Source organism: Fundulus heteroclitus, chromosome 16 (genome assembly GCF_011125445.2).
Source record: "Fundulus heteroclitus isolate FHET01 chromosome 16, MU-UCD_Fhet_4.1, whole genome shotgun sequence".
Taxonomy (NCBI): Eukaryota; Metazoa; Chordata; class Actinopteri; order Cyprinodontiformes; family Fundulidae; genus Fundulus; species Fundulus heteroclitus.
In genome coordinates this window covers 12,430,850-12,452,616 of record NC_046376.1, presented here as the reverse complement: position 1 = coordinate 12,452,616, position 21,767 = coordinate 12,430,850, and the positions used below count along the sequence as shown (strand labels likewise).

At 41.5% G+C, this 21,767-nt stretch overlaps 1 protein-coding gene across 1 annotated transcript in view; it reads left to right on the top strand.

Annotated features, from left to right (window-relative positions):
• The window catches only part of znf385c (zinc finger protein 385C), a 190,080-nt gene extending 168,525 nt beyond the window's left edge, over window positions 1–21,555 (top strand). Inside the window, exons 7-12 of the mRNA XM_012872031.3 lie at window positions 2,426–2,633; window positions 12,616–13,002; window positions 13,158–13,345; window positions 15,966–16,064; window positions 16,566–16,655; window positions 18,856–21,555. Of these exons, the coding sequence (XP_012727485.2) occupies window positions 2,426–2,633; window positions 12,616–13,002; window positions 13,158–13,345; window positions 15,966–16,064; window positions 16,566–16,655; window positions 18,856–19,086 (1,203 nt within the window). The 3' untranslated portion in view covers window positions 19,087–21,555. The remainder of the gene's footprint in view (window positions 1–2,425; window positions 2,634–12,615; window positions 13,003–13,157; window positions 13,346–15,965; window positions 16,065–16,565; window positions 16,656–18,855) is intronic.
• The last annotated feature ends 212 nt before the right edge of the window (window positions 21,556–21,767 follow it).

Sequence of the window (21,767 nt, the reverse complement as noted above, 5' to 3'; positions counted from 1 at the left end):
AATAGATTAGATTTTTTTATTTATTTTTTTTAAGATTTTCAGTTTTAAGTCTTTTCACAGATTCTCGAATGGATTTGGATTCAGGTCTTCAATTGGGCCATTCCAAAAGACCTATATGCTTTGACTTAAACCATTGCACTGTAGCTCTGTCTATATGCGTGGAAGGTGAGCCTCCTTTTGAGTCTCAAGTGTTTTGCTGCCTCTAAAAGGCTTTCTTTTGGAGTTGTCATGTATTTGGCTTCATCTATCTTTCCCTGTCCCCGACCTTTTTTTCGTCCCTGCTTTAGAGAAGCGTTCCTGAAGCATGATGCTGCATCACCATCTGGGTTGTTTTAGTACATAACCCTGCTTTAAACACTGCACAACTTTACCCCTGACCCCCCTGGTGTGTTCCCCGATTGTGATGACATGTTTGATAATGTTCTCTAACAAACATCTGAGGCCTTCAGACAACAGCTGTATTTTTACTGAGATTAAATTACATACCCTTGGGCTCCATTTAGGGATTATGTCACCTATGACGGCACTTGGTTGAATTGGATTTGATTAGTTGTCGTAGATTTAAATGGGCTGGACACAGGGCTGGTGCACGATTATGCACCACTTTACTTTGGCTTGTCACACGAAATCCCAATAAATTCCTTTAGGTTTGTGGTTGTAATGTGTTGAAATATGAAAACGTTTAAGGAGGAGGAACACTTTAGCATTTTACATTGGCGCTCATTGCTTTGTGTGAAGTTCAGCATTAATCTTTGTTGAGAGCATTATCTTGATATCTTTTTTCTAATGAATAATTGTACCTCTCTTGAGTGTTTCGATTGGCTAAAATCACCTGGTTGAAATATTGTTGCAAGATACTGATAATCATGCCCTCTCTGAATAGCCATGTGATTTGTTTATCATGTTTGTGTGAAATAATCGCATAAATGTGGGCTCTGGACTGCAAACCTTTCCCTGTAACATCTGGTATTTCACCGATTAACCAAAGCAGCTGGCAGCAAAGTTCAGCTTCTATGTTCTGTGTATTTTCCACAAGAGACAGGACTCAGTGCCTCTTTAAACCTGTGAAATGGAGCTGGCTTTACACCCACTCAGCATATATGTCTACAGTAGGTCTACACTCTCCTCTCCCACCCCCATGTCCTTTCATCCTCGGGATTTCTTGATCACTGGACAAACTAGAAACCTTTTGATAAGCACCATATCCCCTTATAATTTCTCCTGACTGAACCGAAGCTCATTTCACGCCTTGTCCTCCTGCCTCCTCTGAGACCCAAGTGGGTGGAGAGGTTGCCGGTGAGGAAACCAAGAGCTGAACTATTCACATCAGGCCAGGAAGTCAGATGACGAACTTAAGTATTTTCCTCTGACTTTGTTTCTCTGCGCTAATGCTACTTAAGCAGTAATCTGTTTTAATTGGCTGTGGGAATTGATGTATTGCTAATTCTCAGGTAATCAGATAAACTGGCATTTTGCTCCAAACGAGAAAGGTCTTAAGGAGTTGCCGCGTCTAGTGTCACTTTTCTGGATGCTTTCATTTGATTACGAAAATATCTGCTCTTTCTTTTTTGTCCTATTTAGAAATTTTGGAGAAACTGCTGCCAAGTATCCTAACCAGTGTCCAAAACGCAAGAATATACGCTAAATCATCTACCCTTCCAAAATTCTACATCCTAAATCCTTAGGAGAAGGAAAACACTCTCCTTATTTGTCATTTTGGGTTGTGGGTAGTGATTTTATAGATTTACTACCATGTGCGTAGTTCTTTAAATCCAAAATAATGTTCTATTTGCACCGGTAGTTGATCCCCAGAGGATATTTCAGCTTTTAATGACTGATCTGTGTATTGATTTTTTTTTTTTTTTTTTTTTTTACAATTCTTAGGTATCCATGCTTTGTATGACAACAGAGCTTTTGTTCTGGGATTAAACAGGGTCATGAGAGTGATGAGAATGGAAAAGTAAATTGCCCTCCTCTCAGTAGGAAATTTGCGTGCTTTTGTTGCTGCAGTGCAGTCAGTCAGAATGTGTTCAGAGCCTGATTTGTGTTTGTGTGCTCACGAGAGCTCAAATGTGTGTAACATTAGTATGTATTACCAAGTGTGTCTGGGTTTTGCAGAGGCTGACTCTCACAGTGCACATTAATGGGCTAGTTGTAGAGATGGAATCCTCTCTCTTGTTGCTTATTACACATGCAATTATACCTCTGGCCTCCCAGTGCGCCAGCTCTGTTATCAGGTGGAAACAGACTCTCCTCCTTGCAGCCTCTGGATGCCTGTGTGTGAGAGAGAATATTTGGGCACATACATTTTAACATTGATTGCACACAGGCTCTGGTCTTTGTAACGTATAATGCAACGGGTCCTCTGTGCTTCTTCCCGCTAACATCTTCTTTTTTTTTTTTTTTCGCTCCCATTTGCCCACAGAACCAAGCAGAGGCCCACTATAAAGGCCACAAACACGCCCGGAAACTCAAAGCCATGGAGGCCCAGAAGAACAGGCAGCGACGAGGTGGGGAAACCTCAACCGCAGGGAAGGAGCGCGACAGAGACCGAGAACGAGACCGGAGCAAGACGGCGTCTTCTGATGCGCCTCTTCCAGCACCTATGGACACAAGCTTAGAAAAAGAAACAAGTAGGTGCTCAGGAATAAGTGGGAAAGTCAACAGTGACACTAGTGTGTTTTTCTACCCTTCTCCAAATTAACGATGAACTCTTTTACACTAACTCCCTGTTCTGTTCTCCATTTTTAGTGAAAATCCAACCAACCCTTAAATTATTGTCACACTTTTAAAATACATTTTGTGTACGTTATCCTTCACAGTTCTTCCCTTAGCTGCTTGTTAAAAGTTTACACATTGTGAACTGTTCTCATTTCAATTGTAAAGGCTTCCCACATGAAGTGAGAAACCACTGTAAAAGCACAGCCCCTTCTGTTTTCATGTTTAAATCTCAGAACTATTAAAATTATCTTGTTGTATAAGTTTAGTATCCTAGTTGAAATATATTGGTGTAAAACCAGCCTTTCAACAAATGCTTAGTGAATAAAACGAGCCCCAAACTATAGACGCTGTAGATAATATAAATAGAGTCCCAAAGCATTAGAACTGGCTTTGTAACCCTTTCCAGACCAGTTATTATTATTTTTTTAATCAAGACTTGATTTGTTTCTTGTTGAGATCTTTTAGCCTACTTCATGCTGCCAGGCTGGTTCTATTTAAGTGATTCAGTTATCATGGGGAGCAATAATATATATTATTTTTATTTTAGGACCATGTTATTTTCAATAGCTTCTTTGCCTTTATAAATGAAATCAAACAAACATGTAAGAGTGAAAGAATAAATGGACAAAATATTTTATCACAGCGCAGTACATCATTTATTAGTTACCACAGCAATTTGAAGCAATGGGAGGAAAAGAGCTTTAATACTTGAAGATTGAAAACCGTTTTGGGTTTTCGGTCAAAAAACAGTCACAGGAAAATGAGATTTAACAACAGTGGAGTCACAGATGCAGTTGCTTTAGCTCAAAGCTGTTATGAAACTGCGTTTAGCAGATCTTGCACAAAGGTAACCTTCATCGATAGACCAGCAAACTTTTGGCATGGGGTTGGTCTAGCTTCCATCCAAAGCCCCCTCAACATTTTGCACATATTAAACAGGATTCGGTTTAAGATATGCAATGGGATTAGTACTTCGTGGTCCAGGGTTCAAAACATTAGTTAGCTGTTATGCGTATACATTTTTAAAGACTCTCTTTAAAAAGTTTAGCTTCCACATCATTTAAAACCAAGAAGCTAGGAGGAACGTAAGTAAGACCGTGAGGGTCCACATACCGCAACTTACAGTTAAAGTCAGTTTTCTAGATATTCTTTTTAGAATATGTTCACAAGCTAATAAGAACTTTGTCTAATGCTAAACCCCAAGTACATAGAGCATTTATTAGGTATGGATGGAATATGTTGAATCAAATTAAAGTTGTAGACCTTTTTGCTCCCTGCTCCCTGGCCTTGTGATTGATGGAAGTTTTCCAAAGTTTTCCGACTACAAGGAGTCCCGTGGTCTGAAATGTGTAACCACCCTGGCGGAGATCGATTGGACTCCCACAGCATTGTTTGTTACCCCATTTTGTTCTTGATTTCAATGACTTGACTCCCCATTACTCCCTCCCGCTCTCTCCTATTGAAGTTACAGTGGGAGGATAGTGACAGGACCAGAATTGGTGTGTTTGTGCAGCACGAAAAAAATAAAGGCACAAAGTGCTGCTTGAGCAGAGACAGAGCAGAATAGTGCTGAGAGGTTTCGTTTTAATGGGCTGTCAAATAAAATATAAAGTTGAACAATATTAAAGGCATTCATCTACTTCTACAAAAAGAAAAGTCAGACGTTCTTGCTTTAGTGGTGCAAATATAGATATCTACTGCTTGACAAAGGAATTGTGGTACTTTTTATTTTCAACAAGAAAAATAAATGTAATTTTTTTTCCCACTGCAGACAGCTGCAGCTTGACTTCCAAGAACCTGAATTGTTTCTTTGGCATTCTGACTGCTACGTAAGGCCCTAAGCATCTCATGTTGCACTTGTCAGGATCCAGCCGTTTCATTTATTATTCTGAAGCAAGGCGACTCTGGCAGTGGTATAGCAGTTTTCCCCTCCTTTATCTCCTACTTTTTAAGTTCCCTGACCAAGAGAAGATCCCCATCCGGGCTGAATTTTTAAATACAGACGGAATATCAAAGGAGAGATATGAAGGTACGACTGGAGAGGCGTGACACTGTTTATCCTCCATACAGGCTAGTTCATGAATGGACTCACACATACACAGCTTTACGCCTTCGGTGCCAAGAGTATCCTTCAGGAAGGAGAAATTGGACAAAAGACCAGGAGCGCGATAACGCTCTCATCAAATATGATTTTAATATTCTGCCGCTGCAAAGGCCCTGAAAGAGGGAAGCGCGGTGGAGGCGAAACGAGACGAGGTGATGAGTGGGAAATGTAAGATAAGATTAAATGAACGAGCGAGAGGGAGGGAGACAGAAGTGGATAAGAAAGGGAGAGCACGGAAGAAGTAGATAAGTCACGGCTAATTTTTCTGCTGTGGATAATTTTGCTGTTCCAAGGCAATTTTGTGCCAAAGAACACTCTTTAATAAGCCCAATTGTGCGACTGGCCTAATGTGAAATTGAAATGCACCAGAGTGAGCCAGTGCTGGCATCCAGAACAATGAAACACTGGAATGGGAAAGCGCTCCAAATCAATACTCAATGAAATGAATTACATCTGCCATGCAAATAAAGGCTGCCGGGGGGCTTTGAGAGGGCCATGTTCATAGTGTCTGTCCTCAGGAACCAATAAGATCCCGGTCGTTGGTTCATTTAAATGTGACTCAGAAAAATATTCCTCTAGACCCTAAAGGTCAGCCTGCTGGGAGCAATAAGAATACCCACTAAATGATGTAAACAAAACAGGCAGCTTCTTTTCATAAATGACAGTTTTAATGTGAGGGAATTAAATATTGCATTTCTCCAAATGGCTAAATAATAAAAAAAAGCTCTTTATTTCAACATCCATTTGTTAGATCTTTAGACATGTAAACACTTTTCATATACAAACTGAAAACCTTTTGATGCAGCTCCCTCAGAGCGTATTCTTGTTGCTCTGAACATAAGCTTTGGCTAATGGTTGCCGTAAACAGGTTTGTTTTTCCTTTGCAACTTATTAAAACAACTACAGAGACTTACTGAAAGATATCATGTAATTATAATGTTTGCTCAGCCGCTAAGTCAGTGGCTGTTGATTCTTAAGACAAACCTTTTGTAATACAGTACTCTCAACACAATTATAACCCCCTTTTGTCAGTTGGCCATTACTGTACATACACTAATCCTATAACATTTTAAACGTTTATGCATACAGACTGAGGGATCTTTGCCCATTTCCCCATAGCACACTCTTTCTAGATTGTCCTGATTCGAGGTTCATCCCTTATTCTTTCTTCTTTTCAACTCAGCCAACAGGTTTCATATCGGATTTAGGTCTGGATGACCATCAAGGTATTTTTTTTCGTGTCTGTCGATCCATTTCACAGCTGATTTGATTATATTATCCTGCTGATCGCCCATTTTTAGCTTTCTGGCAGGGACTAAAGCATGTTTGTGTAAAATGTCCCGATATCTGAAAGAGTTTATATGATGCCGTCTATCCTAATAAGATTCCCAGGTCCGTTGGTAGAGAAACATGGCCACGACATCACAGATCCTCCCCTCCACTTACTAATGGTGACGAAAGTGTTTACCACATATTTATCCTTTGTCTCACACCAAATACATGCAGAATTTTAGTTTTCATCTTGTCTGGTCTAAACAACACATGTGTTGGCATGTAGCTGGGGAAGTGTTGAGATCTTTGAGATCTTACCTCTCTTGCTATGTTCCTCAAAGTATGTAGTAGCAAAATAAAGATAGAGCCTCTTCCAGCCTGGGGGTCAGTGACAGTCATGGATTGCTAAATTAAGGTTAACAGAGACTCCAATCCACTTAAAGTATAAATGACAAAAAAAAAAAAAAAAAGAATCCTTCTGTTACATAATGAATGCCAATAGGTCTGGCACCAGTAATTTTGGAAAACAGGGTTTGATTCTGCACTGACAACATGTGCTGTTTTATTTATTTATTTATTTATTTATTTATTATTTTGCAGTGTGAGATTATGCTCCTGCAGTTAAAGAAATATTTAACATTTTGTTTCACATTTTCGCCGGGCCAAATATGACTGTCGCTGTTTACCTGAAGGGTTCTAAAACCTAAATTTTGTCTTTCAAAATGTTTTACCCGGTGTTGCTCTTTCTTTAAATTCAAAAACATAAACAAAGGGGTTCAACAAAAAAAAATTTGTGGAGTAGAAATATCCTCTACGTGCAGTAAAATAGAAGATTGAACATAGACAAGACTTTGTAAAAGCTGTAAAAAGGTATGCAGTGCAAATGTCCTGTACAACAAGAGAAATATATCAGTGTCAGATAATATATGAAAATTATGACCGTTTTCGCAGAAGCCCCAGAGCAAAATGATATGAGAACTGTGGTTATTCTTGCTTTGTTTGAGTTATTATATAATTAGGACCAATTTCTAACAATCAACTTTTTTACTAATGTTGAAATATATAGTCTCTAAGATACATCCCAATCATATTAGGCTTTAATAGGTATTTTGTCATGTCGAGTGCAACGAGTCATTCGTCTGGGAAACAGAACAAGGGGATAAGCAGAGACGAATTTTCCAGTCACACAAAGAGACGGATTGATTTTTGTAACGCGCACCTCAGACTAACAAAGGACAGCCATCTAGCAAGTGCAAGAGTGCCAAGCCGGTGCCAGGAGACTGAGAGCCACCATCAATCATGACAAGCATCAATCACCCCTGGCGTTGATTGACTCCGCCGCTGAAGTCATCTTTTGCAGGGACTCTCTCTGTCACCACAGTAATGATGATCTAAAGCAAGTATTTTTTTTCCCCCCTGGGAATTTGTTTTTGTGCCGAGGCTGCCTCGGATCAGTGCTCACCTACTAAATCAAGTGCTCAGCGTCTTGAGTGTGGAGGCAAGTGTGTTTATAATGAGTGCCATATTCGTTAGCTGTCTGTGTTTAAAGTTCTCATCCGATCAGTCTGCTGAGTGGTAATCTCTCAAGATGCTTACACCCATACAAACAGATTCAAATGGACTGTGTAAAGCGTGAATCTAATTATTTTCATGGTAAAGCTACTCGCCTGTACATTGATCCAACACTCCCTAATAGATGGTGTCTTACTTCTACTCCACAGAGGGCCAGCTGCCAATAGGCTGCTCTTTGTTTTGACAGTTTTGACAGTTTTCTTGGGTGTCTGTGCAATTATATCAATAGTCAGAGGACATGTAGGGCATCTGACTTACAGAAAAATTATGCAAGATAACCAGAGTCAGGGTACTCATAAATTAGCTTTACTCTCTGAAAAAGATAGTCATACTGTCTGTACTTGCTAGTGAAATATAATTTAAGGTGTAAGAACTTTTGAAAGAATCTATATGTGGAGCTTTTATTAAGTATTGTCATTAAAAGATGAACATTGTGGGGGGGACAGTGACGCAGGTGCAAGAAGTTGAGTTGCCGGTTCGAACCCCTGCTCTGACCGTCTGAGCAAACTGTTCATTGTCCTTGGGCAAGACACTTACCCGGTTTGCCTGCTCTCGGGTATTAGACGGCCTGATAGTGCCTATTGTCTGGCAGCCTCGCTTCTGTCAGGCAAGCTGTGCTACAGTGCAGCTTACCACCGCCAGCCTGTAAATGTGTGAGTGAATGACTGAATAATAATAATGAAATATGAAAAATTTAATTTGTCCTCTGCAGTTAAACCATGCCTTAGCAAGCAGTGGGCTGTCACTGTGCAGTGCCCAGAGTGTTTTCTGGGGCTAGGGATCTTGCTCTGGGACCCAGGTTTGCAGTCTGCGGGACTCAAACCAAGAACCTTGCAGCCTCTCTGGGATACAAGCACCCTGCTCTCTAACCACTAGGCCACTACTTCCCCAGTGAATGTAGTGCAAAGCGCTTTAGCGCCGTCAGACTCGATAAAGTGCCATACAAATACAGGCCATTTAGCTCGGTGGTTAAAATAAAAATCTGCATTTTTGTCCTCCCTAAAAATGTTAAAAGGGAAAATGAAGACGTCTGTCTCCAGCAGGATAGAAAGGTCTCTGAATGAGGCTCCCTCTGATCTCAACCCTTGAATGTTCAGAGTCCTTTGATTCCCACCAGCCTCTATGGCTTCCTCTGTAAGGTTCCTGTTAAACCCACTGATCAGTATCATTTCCCACCACAGACCTCTCAGGTGGCCCAGTCTTTCACAGATTATTCCAATCCCCCACCCCCCAACGTCCCCCCCCCCCCCCCCCTGAAAAAGAACTGAAATCCCTCGAGGGTCAAACTCATTACAGCAAGGGGAATATCTAATCTTGCTCCTATATAGTTTCTTTTACCTGGGAAGGAATGAAAAAAGGAAGACCCTTATCTCCAATGATGAATTTACTCTAAGACATAAAAGGGAAAATCAATGGAGCACGGTTGCTCTGAGGTGAGTGTATGTGCGTTTGTTAAGCTCACTAAATGAAATGGAGATATTCAGTGAGCGTAGCACTCAGTGCTCTGAGGTGAAGTGTGTTTGATTCCCATGGGAAGACAACTGAGGTGAAGGGGGGAATTGTAATGGAACTCCAGTGACTTATCGGCGGGACCCAGCAGTCGATGGGGTTTGTTTATATTGACTGAGACTCAAGATCACTTGATATTTCAAGAGTAAATGACAATTAAGACAAGGTGAAAAAGAAGGAAGGAAAAAAGATGGCTAGCGGTAAATACTTTAATAAACCCCCACAAAAAAACATGAATTCCTAATGTGCCATAAAGTGTTTTACTAACAGGAAAATGGTAATTAATAGGAGTATCCTGATAAGATTCTTTTGTTCCCCATATTGATACGAGTCTTTTGCCAATACAGATTCCTTAAAAAGAATGTGGTTGAAAGCTCAGTAGCATTACAATGCAATAAAATCCATCAATGCTGTGTTGATGCTTCACTATCCATTATTCTTGATAGTAACAGACATTTAGTCCCAAAAGGAGTGTCAGCATATTATCCTTATATTTCTAAACACGTACCTGACTACACGGTGATACATAGGTGATACATACACCTATAGCACTCAATAAATTCAAGCCTTGTAAAATATAATGATATTTTTATATGACTTGCTGAATGTTAAGCTAATGCTAGCATGTTAACTTTCTGTTTTGATACAAATCCTTGATAATTTGTCTGATAGCATTTTTTTTTTTTTTTGTACATGTTGACTTAAAAGTAGAGTCTGCGATTTTTCCCAAAGTTTCTCCAAGTCCCTTTTTGAATAACTGCTCTTCAGCGTCGTTGTGTGAAAAAAAATCTCCCAAATCCACTCTGGTCTTATTTATTTCTACTGATGCCATCCTCTTCTTCTTATAAACTTGTACACAATTTGCTTCTTGCGCCTCTCAGCCATGTTCAAAGTATACGGTGAGAACAGTGGAGTGACAATGAACACCGACACTAACCGCTAAGCTAACCGGACACATAAACACTAGAAGTGCGCATGCGCAGCCAGCAAGCGCAACCTAAAGGCCCCCCACATTCTTGCGGGGACATGAGTCCCTGGACGTCTGTGCGGTATCTGAGCAGACAGGTACGCCCAGAGCTCAATTTTTATGATCGCGTACGCTGTGTAACACTATAAACTGCTCAGCGTCTTATTTGTGACACCGAGCTCGATACATTGAGCTGCTCCAAGCAGGCGGTCGCAAGGGCTGGTGGCATGACAGTCACTCTCTGTGCGCACTGACAGATGTGTGGTGGGTGTCCGCTGGGATATAAATGGCCCTAGGTACTCAGCTAGCTAATCAAACATTTTACCATCTTCTGCTTAGTCCTGCCGGCAGAAAGTGTGTCTAGGCAATGGGTACACTCGATTATGAAGGGTAAAACATCCGCCGAGAGTCAAAGCAGAGTCCACGCGGCTTACTGTATGTGCACAGTATACCCGAGTATGTGGTAGTCTTAACAAGGAATATGCACGGACACTGGCATTACGTGAGCGCGTCAGAATGCTTGGCATGTGGAACAACCAATAAATAAGTGATACCCCTGGAACTTGAGGGACAGAGGGGAGTGAAGGCAGAACCAAAACCCTGACCAATCCTTGCCCTTTGGTGCGAACGGCAGGGATTGGTCAGAGTTTTTACAGGCCTGCAGATTTTCCCAGAGATTGATTTTTTTAACCTCCTTTTAAAAAATCACAATGTATTTACTACTTTCAAGATGTATGGGTCATGTTACCCAGTACAACACAAAGGGTTTCTGAATAGGATTACCCTATAGCTTTAATGCTTACTAAACCCAAATCATTATAGAGAGACTACCCCTAACCCAGAGGGGGCAATTCACCCTTTTCCAGTCAAGGACGATGGCCTCAGGCATAGAGGGGCTGACTCTCATCCCAGCTGCTTCACAATCAGCAGCGAACCGCCCCGGTGCACTGTAGAAGTCATGACCCGACAAAGCCAACACAACCACATCATCCACAAAAAACACAGATGTGATCCCGAGGTTCCCAACCCGGACACCCGCCTTCCCTGACTAAGCCTTGAGATCCTGTCCATGAACACCACAAACAAGATCGGTGTCAAGGAGCAGCGCTTGCACTCTGAAAAGACAATTTTGCACACACAAAAAGGTTGTGGGCGTGGCTGACATATTAGACTACAAACCAACAACAGATATTTGGTGATGACAGGAGAACATTTGCCTTAAAAATCTATCCACCCCAGATGAACTGTATCTGTCATTGAACTTCAGAGGTCATTTGCAGCTCAGAACTATTCATGTCCCATTCTTCTGGCTGGAAGTGACATTAACATTTGGATTGGAACAGCCGGAGTACCCACTTGAATCTAATAAAGAATCGGTAAAAAGAATCGGGAGCCAAAGATTAGGGTGATGGCAAGTAGGCCTTCCAAGCTCAGTCTTGTACCTCATCACCAAACTTAAATAGTCAATATCAATATTGACAATTATATTTTATATATTATATATAATTGTTTTGTCATTTTTTTCAACAATGCATGTCTCATATCCTATTAGAAACAACCTGAAAATGATGGCATGATATGACCATCAGGGCGACTTTCTACAATACCAGCAGCAACTAGGAAGGAACGTGCATAAGAATTGCTTTGTGCAGAATGGCGTTAAAACGGTAAACCCCTGAAAGCGTTACCCACTGAGGGATTTACGCTGCCTGCTGGGTTTATTTTATTTTAGTGTGTTGTTTTAATATTCTACATGAAAGTGTGAGGATGATAACCTTACAACATGCATGTTGCAGCGGTAAATAGTTTAACCCATGATGTATTCATATATGGTGGCTCATATATTTCTCTGCTTTATGCCAGGCATATTTGACAAGGTTATTTCTGAAATAGTATGTGATAACGTTTGCCGTAAAAAATAAATGACTTTTACTTGTATAATGCGTTATCAAGTCCCAAGAACATGACAGACAGTTAGAGCACGGGATCAAACCAGCAACCTGCCAGTTACAAGATAAACTCCCAAACTCTTGTTCCACTGTCTCCCGAAAACCCAAAAACAAATATCTACATGTGTCAACAATAAAGTGTTTCTATTCAATAGTTTTTTATCCAACAAACAAAAAGGTAGAGGGCTGAAAATAATACAAAAAAGCTGCCAAAGTACAATGGAAAAATGTTGAAAGTCCTTCAGATCGGGTTAAGAAATACCACTCAAAACCATTTTATAAATTCTCTGTTAACTTTTGTTTTTCGCAGCTTACTTATTCCAGCCACAAACAAAGTGCAACAAAAATAAAGTGACATAGGTTGCATCTAACAGTTGCATTGGCTTAAAGCTTTATGTTAAGACGTAGCTCGGCGGCCTCTTGACTAACAGGAGGTGAAAAGTGCCAGTACTTGCAAAATAGTTCCATTCTGGGCTCACAGGTTGCCAGTGTTCACTTTTTTCTCTTCTATTTCTGTACAGGTCTTCAGTTTGATCCGGAACCAACCATCCTGGAGGGAAAACTGGAAGAGAGTCCCAGGAGCTCTGTCATGCTGACACCAGTGTCCGAGGTTTCCTCTGTGGAGCTGGTCACGCTTTCCCCTCCTCAGATTTCACCTTCCTCGCAGCTCTCTGAGAGCCCGTCAGACACCAGTACCCCGGAGGGTGCTGAGGTTACAGAGGCCGCCGTGGCCACCGAGGCTGTGTGCCTGACCAGCGAGTCAGATACGGTCGCAGAGCCATCCATCACAACAGGGGAGCCATGCACGGAAGACAACAAAGACCCCAAGAAGAGCAAAGCTCACCTCCACTGTCCTGTCTGTAAAGTCACAGTCAACTCCCTCTCCCAACTGGAAGCACATAACAGCGGTACTATTGAGTTGTGACCCTGATTTGTGCACTTTTTTTCCCACTAAAACATCAATGTTTTGAAAAGCCACTTACATTTGCCGTTGAAAATCTCTTGCAGAAAAGGCCTTTGGATAACAAAGAGCCTGTCAAACCTCCTGCTTTTTGTCCACCAGGTACTAAGCACAAATTGATGCTGGAAGGTCACAGTGTTCTGCCACGGCGAAGGGGGAAAGTCGTTGCAGCTCGGGCCGGCTGCAAGAGCAAGCGGCTGGGGAGCAAAGGCAGCGTCGGGGTGCCTAGCAAGAACTTCCACTGTGAAGTGTGTGAGATCTTCGTAAACTCTGAAACCCAACTCAGCCAGGTATAATAAATATTTACATTACGACTCATAAATGAAAAATGTGTCAGCTAAGAGCTAAGAATTACAGCACAGGGGTAACATTATGGCCGTTGATGGGTGAAATGAATACCGCTGAGAGTGGATTTCACAAGGGGGTGTAATCGCCTCTGTTTGCCTTAAACATATGTAGGAACAAAACGGCACCTTTAACTCCAGGGGATGGGAGCAATTTGCACCTATTCTCGCATCTGGTTGCAGTTTTTTCTCTCTTTAAGCACAAACAGCAGATTTAGAGCTGATGAAAATAAATACAGAATACGTTTTATGAGCTTTTATCATGATCCTTTTAATAACGGGGAACTCCAAGCTCTACTCAAAACTTCACCTCACTGGAACAAACATGAAGCAGTGTATCAAAGTAAATAAGGGATGTTGCTGAGCATTAAATGCTGTGGAAATGTGCGTCCCTCTAACAAATTCAAATGTTTTATATAACAAAGTTTCTATTCTGTATTTCAAAAACACAGCATCCTGACTATAAACACCATTTAGACAATTTAATGGGGAATTCGATCATGCAGACTCTGTGACATCTCTTGCATGAATGTTGTCCTGGTTGAGCCCTCCTTCTGCCACCCCTAACTCAGACTGGTCAGGCATAGCTTAAGATATAGCTTCAACACTTATTCTGAAATAAAAGAAGGGACTGACACTGAGAGAAGTGTGATTGACAGCGAACAGAGTCTTGTCTCCCTATCCTTAGCATCAAGCGGTGGGCCTCCACCCAACATGGGGGCTGCCGACTTCCTATGCATATGCAATCAATATAAAACTTGATCAAAGTGCAATTGGCAGATTAATACCATGTTTTTTTTTTCTAATATGATCCTCAGGGCCCTGCATCTCGTTTTTGAATTAGAAGCACAATTAAGCTCAGGTTTACAAACATTTAGCCTCCACAAATATTGCATTTATTCCACCTGTTAGTGGATGGGATAGATTAGGCAGCAGGCCTAATATATATATTTTTTTCAAAGTATGTGTGTTAGAAGCAAGAGAAATGGAGAATCACAAGGATTTAAGCAAATTGGAGAAGGGCCAAACTGTGATGATAAGACCACTCATTTAGGGCATCCCAAAACCGCAGTTCTTGTTGGGTCTTCCCAGCCTGCAGGGGTCAGTATCCATCCAAGTGGTGTCCGTAGATTAGCTACGAGAAAGGCTTTCTGATCCATTTGCACTGCAAAAACGGATCTAAGAATAAGTAAAATGTTCTTAAAATTAATGTTTTTGTCCTAGATTTGAGCAGGTAAATATGATTATATGCCAATGGAATGAGTATTTTGACCCCTAAAATAAGATAATTAGACATACTGCACTTGAAATAAGATGATGGAGATGAATTGTTCCTATTTTAAGTGCAAAAAATCTTATTCTATTGGCAGATCATGCTATCTACCTGCTCAAATCAAGGAAAAATACACAAATTTTAAGAACATTTTATTTATTTTTAGTTCAGTTTTTGCAGTGTAAGCGAATGTTGGCCCGTGTAGTCGGATGCAACTGAACTACGGGCTGCTTTGATAGCAAAAGAAAAAAGGGACCAAAACTCAAACTATCAAGACCTAATGAAATACCAGGAAAAACAAAAATAGAATTAATACTCTGGACTTCCAAGCTTTCTTTAATTTTTCAGAAATTTAAAATGGAGCCGTGGCGAGCGAGAGCGCTGCGATCCTGATATGAGTTTGTTCGAATGGCCATAGAAGTGATGTTGACTCTGCTGGGAAATGCACCGCAGTCCCAAAATGCCTGGCCATGGAGAAAATGTTGCTCACAATTTCCTCACTTCTGCTCCATGGAAAATTGATGTGGCTGCAACATTTATCAGAAAACAGGGCCGCTTTGCAGATCGTTATCCATTAAAACGAATACCAGGAGCTTGTTATTGCATGTTCAGCTTCACATCACACTCAGCTCTAATCTTCTGCATTAAAGATGATGTTAGGTTAGTGATAAATATGAATGATGGCATTTTAAAGACTGAGTTTAATCCAAAAGCTAATTGTAACTTTAATACAAGTAATGTGTGGGGCTTTTTTTTAAATAACTCAGGCACATGAATAAAGCCATTAAAACTACAATTTAAGTTGCTATTTTTCACAAAATGCTCAGTGAGCAGGCGTTTATTTGCCACTTATTTAAAGCTACTGTGCCATATGTGTTTCTGCTGGATGTATTGGCATCAAGGCATCGTCGGGAAGTAATTTCTCTCCTTTTGATGTTTGCTTAATACCATTGCTGTGAGTCATGAGACTGTCTACACTGGAGTGGAATGTGGGAAGAAGAAGAAAAAAAAAAAAACAGAGGCATGTGTAAGAGCACCCATTCTGCCTTAGCCCTAAATGCATTCCACCAGTCTTATATAAACATCCTCCCTCCCAGGAGGACAAACGCCTGTAGGTAATGCAGCCGGCAAAGCAGTGCAAGGCAGCCACAACAAAGCAGTGCAATGTAATTTCTGCGCCTCATTCATACCAAGTGCGAATTTATTATTCAGCGGACGACATTTAAAGCTGTTCTGCTGCGGTACGACAGATGCTTGCGCGCTGGCTAATGGTATTTCTGCTGGTCTCGGCAGCACATGAACAGCAGAAGGCACAAGGATCGGCTGGCCGGAAAGCCGCCCAAACCCAAGTTCACCCCCCACAGCAAGAGCCAGCCGAGCTCCAGCCTAGCGGTAAGTCTCAGCCCAGAGACGCAGACAAACAAAAAAACACGGTCGCCCACAATACACACGCATCCCCAAACTCTTTGCATGGAAGACAAGCAAGACATAATGCTGTTTCTTTCCATCCGATATGCTTTAAACGTATACGTTTGCCAGAATTTAACGATTTTAGTTACACCCCTGAAGCCAGTGGTGTTTTTAACCACAACGCTTCATAACATACAGGGAAAACACAGAATCCCGTGGCTTTTAAAGGTCTCTACAGTGTATCATTTTGTGACAGCATCCCCGTGTCTCAGTAATGTCAGAGAGGTTAAACACACTCTTATAGTCAGTGAGTCCCCTACCCTTGAGACAAGTCTAAATTAGCCCTGCTCTCCCCACCGTCCAGCTCCTGCACCAGCAGGCTGAATCAGCACTCCAGATTAATCACTTTTCTACTCCTGTCATATACACACTCCCCCCCCCCACCTCTATTTCTTCCCCTCCTCCTCCTCTTTCATCCTACAGAGCGTGAGATGGAGTGGCTATGCGGGCGTGGCTGTGTCTGCCATGAAGAAAGCATTCACCCAGTGCAACCTCGCCTCCCTCTCCTCGCAGGTCAGTGGCAGGAGCGGCTGAGACTGCGGCTGGACCGGGGGGTCGAGAGCTTGTGCCGGCTCAAGTTTAGGGCCGACTATGGGCAGAGAACTAAGCAGAGAAAATGAGGGAGCCACTTTTACATAAAAGGGCTGGCGCTGATATTTTTTTTCGCATTCTACTAACACTGTTTAGTAGAGTTAAATATTATAGATGCCGTTTAACCGTATTACCGGCACAGTGGAATCTAGCATGTGGTACTTAATGCACTTTTTTTTTTTACTTAGGTGCATTTTTTTGGCAAAAATGTAAAACAAAAACTGTCTGAGAGCCCAAAACTTTTCCATGATTCAGCAGGAGACAGATGCAAGTAGTTTCCATCTCATATGCACAGTACCTTGCAAAACTATTCACAACCCCTTGAACTGTTTCACATTTTCTCGCGTTGCATCAACAAACCTAACAGAATTTAGTATTGTTTCAGAAATGATACATGATGTTTTTAAATTATTGCAAATAAAACCTGGACAGTATGTGTATCCAACCTTGTGCACTTTAACACCTCTAAATGAAATCGTGATCGACTAAGTGGTTTGGATTTAATCAGTCATCATCTAGAAATAGAAAGAGTTTGGAAAACCAATAAAGCCATGGCCGTCCACCTAAACGGACAGGCAAGGGAAGGAGCGCATTAATCAGAGAAGAAGCCAGGAGGCTCCTTTGGAGGAGCTGCAGAGATCCACTGCGCAGGTAGGAGAATCTGTTGATAAGGCAGTTATAGCTACGCTGTGCACTCCATAAATCGGACCTTTATGTGGCAGGAACAAAACCTATTGTTGTGAAAGCCATGAGAAATTTATTTTGAAGATATTGAGAAAAAAAATAGATGTGGGATAACGGTGGTATGGAGGTAAACAAAGATTAAAATTAAACATTTTGGCTTACATGTGAGTTGGAAATCTAAAACTGCACCCTAAACACACACCATGCCCACTGTAAAATGTTTTAGTGGCAACTTCATGCTATAGGGAGGTATTTTTGGCTTAGTTAATTAAAGCACTTGACTTGTAGCTGTAACTACAGTGAAAGGTCTTATAAAGCATTGATTCAGGTGGGCCCCATAGAAACGCATGCCACAGTGCTCAGATTTGGTTCAGATTTCCGTTAGTAAAATATGTTTAAAAGCTTACGTCACTTTTCTTCCTCACAACTCTCTGCTACTCACCAATAACATCAGTTCTGTGGTTATTATGTAACAAAAAGTGATCACGTTCAAGGAGCGCGAATACTTTTGCAAGGCACTGAATTTTAAGGCTTTCTTATCTATTTATTTTGCCGAGAATAGCATTTCAACCATTTAGGCTTCCTGATGTTTGCATCAGCAGCAATCAGGAAAAAAGCGATGAACGTACAATAATTGTATTCGCCGCTGCGATCGGATTCCATTTGTAGTTTGTGCTATATTTGGCCGTTTAGTTTTGCTCTGGGAGCTCCCTGCCCTTGCCTGTGCGTCGGCGGGGCGCCCGGGGCAGGAGAAGCAGCAGCAAACACCTCTAGGGTACGGAACAGAGCAGACGTCTAGAACAACAGACATGACACTGATTAGGTCGGACACAGTATGAAAAGGAGGAACGGATGGGGTTTGCTCTGTGGCTTCCAGAGGAGGCTCCAAAAGTAGCAGCTTAAATCCACAGCTCTCAACGAGGTTTAGTGGTTGGATCAGGGGAGCTGTTTGCTGACATGAGCCTAAACTAATGCTACTGCACAATTGTGTGTCTTTTAGCCACTTTATGGATCACCCCCTCCCTTTTTTTTAAATATGTATAGAAATAAAGCTTTTCATCTTTGAACAGTAGCGTAAATAACTTGGTAATTGCGCTAATTTCTTTGCCTTAGAGAGTAAATCATTATATCATAAAAGATCCCAAGGACCCTTTATTTTCTTCAACTTAATGATGAAAATGATTGTGTCCATGTCAAACTCCTAGATGTATTGTCTATAATGTTTATGCAAATCTGGACACCAGTGGGTAAATTATTATTTGACCTATTCTTCACGTAAAAAGAGGAAAATATAATTTGCTCAGAGGTGTTTTGCATTTTCCTTCACTGCAGCTGAGCGTCTGAATGAAGGGCCAATGTTTTTGACAAACATGTTTGCCCCATCAGTGTTGTGTTCTTCTCTTGCTTCTTACTGTTCCCCCGTTCCTGTCTTCTCCAGACCAAACTGGCCTTGCAGAAGCAGCTGACCAAGAGTTTGACAACTGGCTTCCTGCCCAGCCCCCTCACCCCACCAACTCTGTGCACAGTGGCGACTAACCCGCTGGCTCTGCGCCACCCGGTGGGCACCACCACCTTCATCCAGACCCCATTCCTGGGCCCTGCACTGTTCCGGCCTGCCCCGGGGCCGCTGCGGGCCACGCACACACCCATCATCTTCTCCCCCTACTAAGGACTTAACCGACCTCCAAGTTAAGCTCTAGCCCTGTCCCTTTACCAAATCCAAGGCCCTCGTTTTAGTGTGACCACACGACAAAAGTCACATCCAAACTATGCAGCCCACCTGACTTAAAACGGGAAGAGTGCACAAATTCCAATTTACCGCCGGGCCTAACGGCCTGAGAGCTCTTCTCTTTGTACAGGCCAAGATCCCCCATCATGCCTTCTTTCTGCTCCTTTTATGGTGACCTCAGGAGCAGCACAGGCCTCCAGACAGTGACTGGAACAATGAGGCCGCTTTTATAGCCATTTCATGGGTCAACACGGTTTAAATTATTGACATTATTGTGTAATCTACTAGAAAACATATATAGGCAAATCTAGATGTATGTTTAGTGTGGTTGCCACAAAATACGGTCCCTTTACTTGATGCTCTTATGAAACCTTTTTTTTATCTTATAGGCTTGGAGGTTCAATGAAACGTTGTTGTAAGTCCTTAAAGCAGCTGAAGCAAAGCCATACGTGTATGGCTGCAGAGGCCAGTCTCACTCATCAGTGTTTTCAGCTGACAAACTTAAGCAATGCTGTTGCATGGTGTTGTGGATATGGTAAAAAACCATACCACGTCTTAGCTTAAAGGTATTGTTCAGAATTTTTACTGTGAGGTTTTGTTAAAAGGTCATAAGGAGTTAATGTCTTACCTAGAGTAGATGACCCTTAAGCTGCCGTCCTACTGTTTTCTATCTTGCCATGTAGGCTGGCATATAGAAAAACGTGTGCGTGTGTGTATGTGTGTGTTTGTGTGAGTGTGTGTGTGTGTGTGTGTGTGTGTGTGTGTGTGTGTGTGAGTGTAAACGTCAAGAAAATTAAGTGATTTTGCAGAAATTTAGTCCGGTCATGTCTTTGAAGTGCATTTGTCACTTTTGATGCCCTCTCAGTTTGTATAGTGCATGTGTCTTGGGATCAGTGGTGTGCAGTCTAGTGTTCTGCTACAGAATATGTCACTTTGTTTCATACCAAAGACTAAGCTGATCTGGGAATGAAATTCAATGCTCTACCGCCAGCAAGTGGTCAGATAATAGTTTGCCGAATTAATCAGTGAGTAGGTCATTCAGTTTCAGTTCCTCAGACGACGCATTTTCGCTCCTGCAGTATTTGAGTTGTGTGAGAGCTGCAGAGCTCATGCTTCTGAATATTCGGACATGTACAAAAAAAAATGTGACAACCTGATTTGACTGATCATGAAATTATGTTTGCTACTGTATCAAATGTGTATGAAGATGATGCTGTTGCTCTATTAATTTAAGGCAGCATCTCCCTGTGCTATGTAATTGCAAAGCGGGTATTCAGTAGGGTTACAGGGGTAGTAGTGCCTTCATTTAGTATAAATCCAGATTTGTTGGTCCAGAACTGATGCTAACATCTTGCTAAAATGGCCCTTGTCTAATCTTCAAAAAAATTGCAACCTCAAAAAATGTCACAAGGGTTTATGCAAATTATACTTTATGAACCTTTAACAGTTATCACGTTAACATCTGTCAATTATTTATACAGAAGGTGCAGATTATTAAAAGAGGCAACTAAAGTAGGAGATTTTGCCCCATCCTGCTGCTTGAAACACATGCACAGAACAGATCATGGGAAGCATTTCTGCTCAGACTGAGTAAATTAAAATAAAATCCTGTGAAAATCCTGAACGTTTTGGAGGGAAATGTGAATAAGAAATTGATGATTTTTACTCATTTTCTTATTTCCATTGGTCAGTTATGCTGACTGGAAATATTTTACATTCTGTTCTTAATTAATGTTTTATACGGGAAGATCAGGGTTCAGTCACAACACTGAATAATTACTGGCTTTTGTGCAAATAACTGCCCAATGTAAGTAAGATGACGGATTTAGGGTGCGTACAATGGAACTCGCTCATTAACGTCTGACGTTTCTGCATGTTACGTGCATGTTTGATTAATCGGTCTCCAGATTGCATTTAGGAGGGACTGTGATTGCATGGTTGTTTGACCTGTGGGACTCTGTGAAGCACAGGCACCCGTGATCTTGCAAGATGAGGAGATATAGACATGGGATGGATGGACAGACAGACAGACAGTGTTGTTTTGGGAAAGTATAAAGTAGGTTCTGACTCTTCTCAGCCTACCCATTAACTTTAGCCTCTGAAACCAACTAATCTGGATTTAAACTAAATAAGGACGCCAGGAAATACGTCACTGATGCAAGATATTAGCTTCCTATTAACCTTTTAACAGAAACTCACTTCAAAAATTGAAAATAATCCTTTTAAAGTCTCTCAAGGACAAAACGACACCTCACTGTAGGTCTGTAACTATGTTGTTTGTCTGTGTTAAAATGCACAAAAAAAACTGCATTGACAATATTTGTTTTTCTTTTAAAGAGCCACAGCCCCTGCGTCCACATCCTTTAGCCACACAGGATTAAACAATCATTAAGAACCCAAAAAAAAAAAGGTCAGCTTGTCAACTAGACTTTCTTTCAGTTTGTAAATCTGCCCTTTGGAACCTGGATTCTTGCTTAAGAGTATTACTCATGCCGTGCAATCTGGGATTATGCTCTTCCTAAGGCAGCAGCATGAAAATATTTCTTATCCTGCAGAATTCCCTTTTGTTTCGCTCCCATCCTCACTTCTCTTTAACCCCATTTTCCCTTCACCCCACTCCC